Source organism: Emydura macquarii, unplaced genomic scaffold (genome assembly GCF_026122565.2).
Source record: "Emydura macquarii macquarii isolate MOO-44397 ecotype Brisbane River unplaced genomic scaffold, CSIRO-AGI_Emac_v2 contig_1947, whole genome shotgun sequence".
In the NCBI taxonomy this organism is placed as follows: domain Eukaryota; kingdom Metazoa; phylum Chordata; order Testudines; family Chelidae; genus Emydura; species Emydura macquarii.
In genome coordinates, this window is record NW_027132084.1 from 320,684 (window position 1) to 334,487 (window position 13,804).

Here is a 13,804-nt window from a genome sequence, read left to right on the forward strand (position 1 = left end):
AAATGCACCAATAACTATGTGGGTAAAACCAGACAATCAGTATACTTCCAAGTAACTCTCACAGAAAAATGATAAAAGACAAAAACACCTTTTTCACCTGTGGGTGAACGTTTTTCACCAAGTGATCAAGTGAGGCAGCAGTTCAGCAGAAAAGGACCAGGGGGTTACAGTGGACAAAAAGCTGGACATGAGTCAACACTGTACCCTTATTGCCAAGAAGGCTAATGGCATTTTGGGCTGCATTAGTAGGAGCATTGCCAGCAGATCAAGGGAAGTGATTATTCCCCTCTATTTGGCACTAGTGAGGCCTCACTTGGAGTACTAACAATAAGAGTCCTGTAGCACCTTAAAGACTAACACATTTCTCGGGGCATAGGCTTTGGTGGGCTGCAACCCACTTCCTCGGATGTGTCCAGCTGCACACCACTTCGTCAGATGTGGAGTACTGTGTCCAGTTTTGGGACCCCCACTACAGAAAGGATGTGGACAAGTTGGAAAGAGTCCAGCAGAGGGCAACAAAAATGATTAGGGAGCTGAAGCACATGACTTATGAGGAGAGGCTGAGGGAACTAGGCTTGTTTAAGTCTGCAGAAGAGATGAACGAGGGGGAGATTTGATAGCAGATTTTAACTACCCGAAAGGAGGTTCCAGGGAGGATGGAACTAGGCTGTGCTCAGTGATAGTAGGTGACAGAACTAGGAGCAATGGTCTCAAGTTGCAGTGCGGGAGGTCTAGGATAGATATTAGGAGAAACTTTTTTACTAGGAGGGTGGTGAAACACTGGAATGGGTTACCTAGGGAGGTGATCAAATCTGGTGCAGCTTTACAAAGCCTTGGCTGGAATGATTTAGTTGGGGTTGCTCCTGCTTTGAGCAGGAGGTTGGACTAGATGACATCCTGAGGTCCCTTCCAACCCTAATCTTCTATGATTCTATATCTGACCAGCTGGGACGGGGGTGAGAAGCCCAGGCTGCTGGACTCCACTCTTGGCTGGGAGCCCGGGCCAAAGGTCAGATGCTTCTCCACCTGCTCCCCACTGTGGCAGCCTTGTCAATTACTCAGCTGAGTTGTGAAATTGACATAGCTACAAGTTCCAGAGAGGAGTGGTGAATGGAGAAGTCCCCATGCTGCTTCCCCTGGCTCCCAGTAGGGAAAGGGGAGGGAAGAAGTCCCAGCAGCTTCCCCTGGCTCCCAGCAGGGACTGAGGAATGGGGGGGCATCCCACAGGGAGCACGGGAGCCTGTGGGCTCCTGGCAGGGAGCTGAGAGACAGGGTTCTCAATTCCCCACACTGCCCCTTAGGTCAGTGGAAGTGTTCCTGGTGAGGACATACTCCACGGACCCAATGGAGAGCAGTGTGGACATCAGTGGTTGTGAGTTAACCTATATTAGGTAAAATAATCCCCTCACACAATATCCTTTTTCATCCATAAAAGAAAAAAGTAGATACAGAAAAATTACTATAGTACATGTTAAGGAAAAGTAGTTTCTGGCTTTTGCACCTAAGATACCAATAAGATAAGATGAAGGAATTTGCAAAACTAAGCCTATCAGTGGGACTTAAATCTGGATCTCATAGAAAAAATGAAAATCTAAGGCATTGGGATGTGAGCCCAAATCATGAATTCCAATTTACCAACATACTGCAGACAATATACAACTTTTAAGAGTGTTAATTTATTGACTCAAATAAAAAACAACATAGAAAATGCTGGAAACAATATTTACTGGCACAAGAAAATTTCTCTGAACATGTTTACTGAAGATGACCAAGAGTAAGCTTTTGAGGTGGAATATTCTGTACCACTACCCAAGGACTCAGCACTTTTTATGAAGATATCACTCAGATACGTAAGGCATACAATTACTGCAGCAGCTGGATGTCGACTTAATTTAACTCAACTTAACTTTGTAGTGTAAATATGCCCTGAGTCTGCCATCACTAGACAGACGTCCAAACCCCAATAGAGACTTCGTCTGGTAGAGCATACGGCACACACTGGCACCCCAGTAAATTCTTGGAATACTGCTCACTGTGGAAATAATGAGTATCAGAAGCAATTTCTTACAGTTTAACTGCTATAAATATTTCAATATAGGACTGGCAAGCCTGGATATGTAAAAAAATTAAATTGACATCTGATGATTTTTCTCCTCTTAGTATCCAGGCTCACGTTTCCAACCCATCCTGTCTATGGAAACTCAAAATTTCTAATTTAAAGACATGAATCTGTTATGTTACTCAAATTGGTAAGATGCAGGGACAGTACTGGAGTTACTATCACAACTCTTGCAGTATCAAGATTTTAAGATCTTTGGGTGGAGTTTATCTTTTTATTACGTGTGCGCGCATCATATAATACAGTGGCATTTCAATCCCAGATTGGGGCCTCTGAGTATTATTATAGTACCAATGATAGTAATGACTCAGATATTCCTGCTTTTTAATGCAATCTCACTGGAGTCTCTCACTATAGGCAGAGTGCCACTCACAGACGACTGGCAGGTCCTGTTTTCTGAAGCTGCTGAGAAGAGGCAATTCCAGTGTAGGAATGGCAATCTTGGATAATCAGTAAAGAAAAATCATCAAGTATCAAATTTTATTTTCTTACTATGGAATTACCAAAGAACAAAAGCTATGATTGTGTATGTTATTTCCACAGTAAGACAAGACTAACTTGCTTTCATTTGATTCTACTTTTATTCTGTTAATATAATTTTCATAATGTTGTCTCACAGATGTCTTAGAGCACAGAATCTTAGAAAAAATGCATGGAGACAGGAAAAATTATGCCTGCATCCTATTCTTTCTTCATTTTCAATGATCCTTTTAATCCACAAAATAGGTTATTTTGTTGATTCACATGTTCTATCAATTGTTCTTTTCCAAAAATTTTCCTGTTGCGGAAATTATGAGTAGGATGACAGCTGGGCATTTTTTCCCCCCCTCTAGAAAGTCTTTCAAATATGGAAACTTTAGGGTTAAAAACAAGATTATTGTGTAATAAACCACCTTGTTTATGTATATTCTCTAAAATACCACCTCATTTATCTGACTTCTTCGTAGTCAATGTAGTATCTGTGGCTAGTCAGTCGCTGGCTGCTATTGTATATTATAATAAGAAATGATGATTTTAGAGATGTGGTTTCTGCTTCTGTCTACTTTATAGTTAAGATTAACTGATTTAAAATAAAATCTGTCGAAGTGACATTAACTTAAAATTTATTTTCAGATGCTTTCTGAAACTAAAGATCATACTGATTGGATATTATGTCCAACGGGGATATTGATGTCCAACTAAGCGAATCCCCTGTATCTTTATTGGGGGAGATGACTACTTGTATTCTGAAACATCACTCCATTAAGAAAGTCTGTCACAAATACCTCATACACACACCTCTTGAAACAAGGGATTTTTCTAAACATACATCAGCATACATACCTTTTGTGTTGACTGTTTTTGCTGTGACCTCTAGTTTCTCCAGAGGTTCTGTTCCAATATTTTCTAATTTAATGACAAGTTGCTGGGTCTCTCCATTGTAAAGCTGGACAGATACACTGGTGGAAATTTCATCCCCAGAAGAAGGCTGCAATGTGTGAGCAGACCTATAAACACAGATAGATATGAAAATCAAACACTGTATTAATCATTAATCACATCTTAACAACCTACCCACAATACAAATCATAATAGAAATCAGGGAATCCAGACAAAAAAATATAATTCAGCCAAGTGAGGAGCTACCCTGACTGGTGTCCAAGGGTGCTCTCAAATCCCACTCACAATATGAGCAGGCAAGCTCATTGGTACTGTGGTACTATTACTGAGCAGTACTGAGGCAGAAGCACCTTTAGTGGCAGAAGAGGAGAATGGGGACTGTGCAGTCAATATGAATTCATTCAGAAAGAAGGTGTTTGCTCAAGTGACTAGTACTAACATGTTAAATGACTGAAGATGTCTGAAAAAAATGTTTAAGTGTGTTTCATATGGTAAATGGAAAATATAATGGATACTTTATTCACCACGTTTTAATATACTCTAGGAAAAATGTATCTGAATCTAAATTTTCAGAAATAAGATTATTTCTCCAAATGATTCTCATGCATTTCCATAACAGCAAATGCATGAAATCAGTCAATTATTGAAATCAGCAGAGGTTGCATGGTACTGAGATAGTGCAAGGATCAAGAAGGATGGGGTAAAGGCTTTCAACTTAAGTAGAAGAGGTCATTGGAGAACATGGTGAGTGCAACTTCAGAGGAGTGCAGAGGGCAAAAGTCAGACTGGAGTGGATCCTGGAGGGAAATTGATGAGAGGAGCTGAAACAGTGAATGTAAATTGACTATTTAAGGAGCTTTAGAATTGATGGCAGAAGGAATAAAGGACAAGAGAGAGAGAGATGGGTTAAGGTTTCTTGAGGAAGATGAAAATTTTTCCCATTGATGGAAAGGAAATAGAGGAGTACCATGGTGTGAAGCCAAAAGGAATTGAGATTAATAGGTAGTAACTTTGGTGGTAAGTCTGAGTTCTGTAAATTAAAATTCACATACACTTTCAACACACTTGTTTGTTAAACCGTTATGAAAAAGCTGCCTCCACAGAAAAACATGTATTCAAAGTAGATTTTTAAGCCTGTTTATTTTAGAATACATATCTATATTTGAAACCCAAGTAGCCTATGGATGTTTCCGAGATAAGATGGGTGAGGTAATCTCTTTTATTGGACTGCCTTCTGTTGGTGAAAGAAACAAGCTTTCAAGCTACATGGTGCTCTTCTTCAGAACTTTCAGGGAAAGTTACTCACAGAGTCACAGCTAAACACAAGGTAGAACAGATTTTTTAGCATAAGTAGTTAATACATATTCTAAGGGACCATTCAAGGTGAAATGGCACGTTAACACTTCTGCAGTCATAGAACAGAAAAGATGGATTAGTGGGTTACAGATTGTGGTAACAGGCCATAAATCCAGTATCTGTATTATGCCAATGATTTTTAGTGTCTAGCACTAACTTGTTTAATGATCCAGGGTATCCTGGATGGGCACCACTTCCCAAAATAAATCTTTCCTGAACCGCATCTTCTGGCCTTCAAACAAGCCCCCCCCCCCCCCAACCTCTCCAAGCTCATCATCAGAAACAACTTCCCCACAGACCAGGACTCTCCAACTCAGAGTGGCACCAGACTCTGCCAGAACAACAAATACAAAACCTGAAGACTTATCTCCACTGCTATGATGATCAATACCCACCACCACAAACCTTTCAAGATCCAAAGGGCCTACACATGCCTATCACATGCAGTGTACCTCATCCAGTATACTAAATGGCCCAATAACAACTATGTAGGTGAAACCAGACAATCACTACACTCTCAAATAAACTCATGCAGCAAAATAATAAAACACAAAATCACCACATCACCCATCGGTGAACAATTTTCACAAAATAATCTTTCCAAATCTGATCTCTCAGTCGTCATCCTCAAAGGAAACCTGCATAATGCTTTCAAAAACGAGCTTGGGAGTTTAAAGTCATAATTTTGCTAGACACAGACAAAATTAAAATGATTTACAATAAAATCATTAACTAGAAGCAACCTTCAACATAACATTTCAATGAGTGCTCACAAAGAGCCCAACATATGGCTTCACTATAAGAAAATATATACAATTTAATACTGAAGGCTTTGCATGGATAGATGGCCTCATTTTATTCTGACTCCTCCTCTGAAGTTAATGAAATAGAAAGTGAATGAGAGGAACACCTTCCCCAAACTCAAAGTTCTATACAGTTATCTATTTATGCCAGTGCTTAATTAAAACTTAGTAGAAATGATGTACTGTTAAAGACTCAACATCACTCCTCTTCAATTCAAGTATAAAATCTCACAGTATATACTCTGAGACCACATGATGTCAACCAAAAAAACCAAGGAAGACCAGACTTGACATTCCCAATATTTCTAGGACTCAAAAAAAAAAAAAAAAAAAAAAAAAAGGGGGGGGGGGGGGTCTTTTGGATGAAATTTTTTCAGTTTTATACTACATAAAAAGCAAATAAGGGCATAAACCCAATTTCAAGCCACTTTAATTTTAATATATATATATTTTACTTGATGAAATTAGACTATATCGTATTACATTACATGCCCACATTATTAAAAGGAAATTTGTATAGCCAGAAACAGCATTATAACCAATACAACATTCTCTAGTGTACCAAAAATGAAATCTGTACCTAATTAAATTTCTTACCTTGGTAGAGAGGTACTGATCTGCAGCCTTGGCAAAGCTGGAACAACTTCTACTGTACAGCCATTGGTCTTTATCCCTGGCAGGTTATCCAGAATACAATCACTGAAGACTCCAAAGACTGAAGTATGATAACCTATTTGCAGTAGAAAAAAGACAATTTGTCCTGAAACTATTGTGCTTTTCAGTACAAAAGTTTGGTGACCAGGGTGGACTGATTAAACTGAAGTGATGTAAATCACCCATTTTAATCATGATTGAAATCAGCAAGCAGGAAACCTTCATTTAAAATCACTGATTTCAGTCTTGTTTTGTATTTGTGCTTTTTAATTATTTTCCTAAAGAAAGGCTGATTCTTATTGGTTGATTATCATTAAAACATGTTAATTTACAGGTAAATACAACCTTTACAGTTAAACCCGGTACAGGATGCACTGTATCTAAACACATTATTCAAGAAATTATTTAGATTAATATATATTTATATAGAGTCTTATTTTTTTTCCTTTTCTCCTTATGTTAGAAAAAGGTGAATGATTCACCCCTTTTTTACTAGATTGATTTTCTAGATATATTTGTATGTATCAAGCTCTATTTGGATGAAAATTGGAATTCTATTAAAAATGCACAAAAACAGCTTTTTAGTTTTTTAAAATAAAACTACCTGTGAGGTGTATATAAGACAAACATGTATATCAAAACATGTTTTGCATTTAAAATGGATTTTTTCAAAGTTAGTAAATTGAACAGATCCTTCTTGGTCACAACATGTCCTTAAAGATTTTCAGAACTAGTAAACTCATCTTCTCACACCAAGTTTTTAATTATAAATTGAAAGAGGAAAATAAACGTTCCTGCTTTCTCAGTTCTCAATTGGTTTCTTAACTCTGAATGAACTAGTCATTGAACTGAACTAATTGAACAAACTGAAATGAAAATAATCTCTCTGCACCTGCAGAAGAAACTATTGCCATCAAAAGTACTTCAACAAACTCTGTTTCCAGGTCCTTAGCCAGTAATCTCTACCTGGTCAGTGGTTTGACTTTCTTTAAAATGTCAACAGCAAACATATGCTGCATAATGTTTTTATTTACTGTAAATGATTAAGGTTTAATTTAGAATGCCATAATTTTAAATTTAATTATAAAAAGTAAATTGTTTACTTTTCAAATGAAAAAATGTTTTAATTTAAGTTTTTATTTATTTAATCATCGATTTTCATCCCTCTGTTAGTGACCAGATTCTGTAAGAAAATTCACTTGGCCAAGTCACAACCTCTCTTATGAAAATATCTTAAATAGGTGGTAAGAGAAACTTTGTAAAATATTTTGAAATCCTCCTAGGAAAGACTCTATATGTAAGTATAATGTATCATATTATATAGACAAATATTATGGATTTATCCCTGCATTTCTGTCTCTTATGGAAGAAACAAAGTCCACGATTTTTATTTACTTAAAAGAATATATAGTCATGAACTGATATTCTGGGACCATATATTCTACCAATGCTAGGAGTCCTAGTGTAGACAGGCCAGCATTTTTAACATCATTGTTACATAACCCTGCTTGTGCACCCACAACTTAATATCAGTGAGTGTTTTTGGGTATACAAGAAATGCAGGATCAGCCCTCAACAATGTCCAGCAGTAAAAGAAAAAAATCCTTTAACCCACCCAATTAAAGAAGTGTAAAGGTATTATTGAGGGGCATAAAACGTGAAGAGTTATTTAATGATGCTTTATTGAAGAGTTACTATTGCTAATGAAACAAGTTTCATTTCAATTTTATCGGCAATTACCTCAAAACTATTTGATGAGGAATCAATATATACAACCTAGAGATGCAAGAAAACTCTAGTGTTAAACATTGAGGTGTCAAAAAAGGAAAGAAGCATGAATGATAAATGAGCACATAGGGACAATTCACTGTTGCTTTCCTTTACTGGAAAGTAATTTTTGCCAAGACAGTTGCAGGATAAGAATACAAACAACAAGAATTTTTTCAGACTAGGTTTGGCAATATTCCCTAAAAATAAACATTGGTATACAAAATATGCGTTAACTTATCTTGGCCACAGGGGATTACCACCGCCTCATTACATTTCTGGTGTGAATACTGAATATAAATAAGCACCAACAGCAGTTGTAGGTCCCACAATTGCAATGAATTTTCTATATTATGGTAATAAAATAACCAAGTGGTTTGCCCCCCAGTTTGGCAGAAACATTTTTGAACAGTTCAGTTTTCTCCTTTTATTGATGAAATATCTTGTGAAGAGAAAAAATTATGAGGCTATAAAGATAAGAAAATAATAAACAGATACACAGAAAGAAAATAAAGGGAGAGAAAGAAGTATAACTCAGTGGTCTGGGAGACATCCAAAAGTTTCAGATAACTGAGCATTCGGATAAATGGAAGTGCTATTAACTTGTCGCCTATGGATTTGGATAACTAGGATTTTCAGATAGAGAATTTGGATAACTGGAATTATGCTGTATATGGAAAAGGGAATCAAAGTGAAAAGATAAAGCCTCTTCAGGGTAAGTACTTTTTCTTTAATTCTATTATTTATTAAGATGGTTGTTCTTCCATGACAGTATAAAACCTAGAGATGTGTGTCAAGGAATTTCTAAATATCATGAACGATCTGCATCAGTATTGATTCATTCTTGTCAAATCTACCTCACTTTGCAAGATGCCTCTTTTTACTAAAAAACTCAGCATTGGAATGTCACTCTTTGTCCCACCAAATTCAGGGACTTGTATTACTTTTTTAATTTGATTCCCATTTCTCACTATGAACACAGCCTTATTTGGGCTATTTAGTTAAATAAAGCCTGCATTACAACAGACTGTGCACATTGCTACCTGAATATTACATATATAAGCAACCTGCAAAATGTTTTGTAATCTTACATGAATGTGTTTCATTAACAATATGCAGTGTAGTTGTAGCCGTGCCAGTTCCCAGATATCAGAGAGACAAGATGGGTTAGGTAGTATCTTTTATTGGACCAACTTCTATTGAGGTGAGAGACAAGCTTTCGAGCCACACGTCATCTACAAAATTCACCTTGTTGTGCATGTTCATGAAGCATTTTAAAAGTATTTTTTCTCAGTAGCTGTATGGTTTAATAGTTCCTAATAAAGTAGACTATTCAGTTATTTAGCTTTCCCTTTCCCCTCAGATTTAGCATTTTAATGTAGTAACAGCAATGAACATGCATCTAAACAAAACTGATGTATTTCTGAGAATCATGGGTTATTTTCCTCATTCTATGTAGTACTACCTTCTTGAATGAAGGCTTATTTTGTAAGTTCTTTTTAAATGTTAACTGTGGAGGTTTCAATATTGGAAATATATAATAAATATTAATTTAAACAACTGCATCATCATAAAAATCCACAATGCCTTAAGACACTTCTACCTATTTTCCTAATGAGAACTGTAAAAGATATAATCCTTACCATTGATAGTGATCTGCCCGGTAGTCTGAGGAACACCAACAAGGGTCACCGGATAGAGGCCAGTTTCAGCAGGTAGAGAAAGAGCGGCAGGGAGAGATTCAAATTCTACTCCAGTTGTCAGGAGATCCTTGGAAAAAAGTCACAAATGAATTTCTTCAGCATATATTAAAAGTACTATATTATTTTAACCTTTAAAAATTATTACAACAAATTCTTGGGACTGCTGAAGACTTTTTAAAATTGCAAGCAATTATAGTAATTTTTATAGTAATCAGTGAGCTGTGTATTTCATCTAGAATCACTTCAAGATATGCATGTTTTTATTTTCAAGATCACTTCAAGATATGCATGTTACATGTACCTCAAGACCTTTCTGATTTAGTACATTTCATGGAGTAAAAGTGAAACAAGAGCCAGGATGTAATGAATAAAATGGCTCTATGATGTAGTTTGCAATGTTTTACACTTAGACTGAATTGTACCTGTGACCTTACCACTAAATCTATACTTCGATATGAGCAGTAAAATCAAGCTATGTCAACACCAGCCACTGTTTAAACTTAATGAAATTACTGGACAGAGAGAAAACATATGCACAGGGAGTTAAAGAACACAGAAATTCAGTGTATGCTAGGCAAATTGCCTTCAGTTTCCTGAAGCACATACATGGGACGTGACGTATAATGGCTCCAAAAGAAGGAAGATAATAAAAAGTGTGAGGTTAGATATTTTTAACAATGTGGCATCACTTCCTCTGTCAAATTACTTTTGTTTTGTTTTGTTTTTTAATGTCTCAGTTTAAGAATCTAATGTTTTTTATGTAAATATTTTACCATTTTAAAAGTGATAGCTTCACATTTGTGTGGAACATAGGTACATCTATAAATGACTAAACTATTTAATTTATTTAGATTTAAAATAATAAAGATACCTATCCAAGGTGCTAGGCACTATAACTTACTTAATTATACAATAAATAAAATAAAATTAAACCTCAGTAGCATTAAATTCAGTCCCACAGGGCCAGTAGAGAGGTAATAGGCTGAATTTAAATAAAAATTTTAAACAAGGAACAGGAATTAATAAATACCAATCTTTTCAAATTTTCATTAAATTCACAGTAACCTCCACTCCTCTTTTTCTATAAACTTTGTGTTTTGAAAATTCCTTGTTCCACTATTCTCAGGGTCTGAACAGGTTGGATGTGAAGTGGGAGTGATGTGGGGAGAAGCAGTGTTATCTGTACCATACCAGAATGCTTGCATTTGCTTTACCTTGGATCTCACATATTAATTGCAATGACTCTAATGAGTCTTTTCTTAATAGAATATATCTTCAACACTGAATGTAAGAAACACAAAATAAAAAAGATTTAGAAAATAAAAGTATTTGCCTCCTTCCAACACTCTCCTTCAGTTCATAAAACACTGAGTACATCAGAAGTAAAAAACAGCACCAAACAGTGCCACCTGGGTTACGCCACCTGATAATGGTGACAGAAACCAAGTATGGCAAATTTTCCCGTCCACCTGAGTCCCATGCTTTAGAGCTAGGGCCCCCCTCCTACAACATACACAGTGACAATAAAGGTTTGATTTTCACAGATCACTTCAATTGCACTTCTGGGTGCTGAATGCTTCTTAAAATCAGGCCCCAAACATCCATTCACTGGTATAAACTGAAGATCCACCTACCAAAAACTTTTTACCATATAATCTGGTTTAGCTGTCAGTCCTTTGGTATTTTTATGTCCTCTACCCCTCTCTTCTGCTGAAGGTCTGAGGTCAGGATTAAAATATTTTAAATTTCTCAATTTAGGCATTATTCCTTTGTAGGCTATGTGCAGAGGGAATATCATGTATTTTGATCAGAGATCTTCTGACTCCTGTTGAAGTTATCATCCTCTGAGTAAAACCTCTCTACTGTTGCACTGAACCCTAGCTGGGGACTTGACTTGAAGTTAGTGGCTCATAAGCAGTGTTGAGTTCTGCCAACAAACTTCTGTATCCTTTATGTGAACTGTTTTGAAAGGCAGCAGATTCTACTCTGCCCAGGGCATTATTTCCATTGCCATAGAGAAGCTGTGCATTCTAGGTACTCCGCGGTTTTGGAAAGGATAGAGACCGTCACTCTTCATTCATAAGCCAATCTTTACTTGGAGGTAGGAGGAGACTTCCTCAGAAAGTACTGTAATTGCCTGCTACATGGTTTCTTCTACCTTCTACTGATGCAGCTAGTACTGATCACTGTTACCGATAGGATACTGGTCTCAATGGATCACTGGTCCAATCCCTTATGGTCATGTTTGTGGATTTTGATTCTCCCCACCCCCCTGAAGAAAAAACACAGACTAATACAGATGTTGAAATGAACTAAAAGGATGCATACTATGAGAATTTGGAAGTGTGTCTTCCAAATATGTTTGCTTCCATGGTGAATATGCAAGAATCTATAGTGAAAATTGGGTTGGCTTTCAGCATGTTGTTTGTACTTACCTGCCTACAAAGAGGCATTTGAATGTGATCTGAGAATGACATCTAATTTTGCAATGCATCAAGTGCATGATTCTATGTCCCCAGAGAGAATTTCAGGAGGTGTATTGTGGGAAACCCACTGAGAGGATGAAGCTGATACATGACGCAAACAATCCTAGATATTGGGGATAAGCGACTACTGATGACTCCTCAAGAACTGATAAATACAATGAAGTTTTGGCTCTTTTGTACATTATTGTACAAAATTACAGCCACAGCGATGTCTGTTTTGACTTCTGGGTGAGCAATTCTCTGCATTGGGATCAAAAGCTCTCCTTCATTCTGAAGAACTGGTGGCTATGAATTCTTTCCAGCAGCTCTCTAATTACGACTGGGTCTATTTTCCAAACAGGATACTGATTAGCATGTTATCTATGCATGAGCATAGGTGCATAACATGCAACCGGTGCCTTGCCATGACTATTACCAGCCACTTAAGACACCGGGTACAGAGAGCTGATCAGAAGGAAGTCTTGTACAGGTATTGTGAACTCTCATACACAAATGCTCTTTTTGTCAGTGTGATGTTCAGGATTTTGTTAGGAAACTTAGATAAATTTTACTCTAGGAAACTTCTGTTCCAGATTTTATCCTCTGCCAGGAGGGTAATTCGCTTCTTGGATATCCTTGTATTCGTGGCAAACAACAGATTGCTACGCTGGCTTTGATAATGAAGGTTGAGGCCTCCCTGAAATTTCATCTACTAATTTCTCTTATGTTTTCTGCAATAGCTCCTCATCTGTAAGTTTGGGTGCATGAGATATCTTTAAGATGAATGACGGCCGTGGTTCTCATGGGGGACTTCAATCACCCGACCTCTGCTGGGGGAGCAATACAGCAAAGCACAGACAATACAGAAAATTTTTGGAGAGTGCTGCAGACAACTTCCTGGTTCAAATGCTGGAGGAACCTACAAGGGGCCATACTCCTCTTGACCTGCTACTCACAAACAGGGAAAAATTGATAGGGGAAATAGAAGTGAGTGGTATCCTAGGCAGCAGTGACCATGAGATAGTTGAGTTCAGGATCCTGACAAAAGGAAGAAAAGAGAACAGCAGGATATGGATCCTCAACTTCAGAAAAGCAGACTGACTCCCTCAGGGAGGGAGGATTGGCAGGATCCCCTGGGAGGCTAATATCAGGGGAAAAGGAGTTCAAGCAAGCTGGCTGTATTTTAAAGAAACCTTATTGAGGGCGCAGAAACAAACCATCCTGACGTGCAAAAATAATAGCAAATATGGCAGACGACAAGCTTGGCTTAACAAAAAAGCCCCTGGTGAGCTAAAACACAAAGAGGAAGCTTACAAGAAGTGAAAGCTTGGACAGATGACTAAGGAGGAGTATAAAAATACTGCTCGAGCATGCAGGAATGAAATCAGGAAGGCCAAATCACAATTGGAGTTACAGCTAGCAAGGGATATGAAGGGTAACAAGAGGTATTTCTACAGGTATGTTAGTAACAAGAAGGTGGTCAGGGAAAGTGTGGGCCCCTTACGGAATTGTGGAGACAACCCACTGACAGATTATGTGGAAAATGCTGAAGTACTC

At 37.4% G+C, this 13,804-nt stretch overlaps 1 protein-coding gene across 3 annotated transcripts in view; it reads right to left on the reverse strand.

Annotated features, from left to right (window-relative positions):
* Positions 1 to 13,804, reverse strand: part of TRAPPC9 (trafficking protein particle complex subunit 9) — a 420,270-nt gene that overhangs the window by 273,444 nt on the left and 133,022 nt on the right. For all 3 annotated transcript variants that reach the window (XM_067558312.1, XM_067558311.1, XM_067558313.1), the window contains 3 exons: positions 9,723 to 9,849; positions 6,256 to 6,388; positions 3,443 to 3,606 (listed from right to left, as the gene is read on the reverse strand). In XM_067558312.1, coding sequence (XP_067414413.1) covers positions 3,443 to 3,606; positions 6,256 to 6,388; positions 9,723 to 9,849 — 424 coding nt within the window. The remainder of the gene's footprint in view (positions 1 to 3,442; positions 3,607 to 6,255; positions 6,389 to 9,722; positions 9,850 to 13,804) is intronic.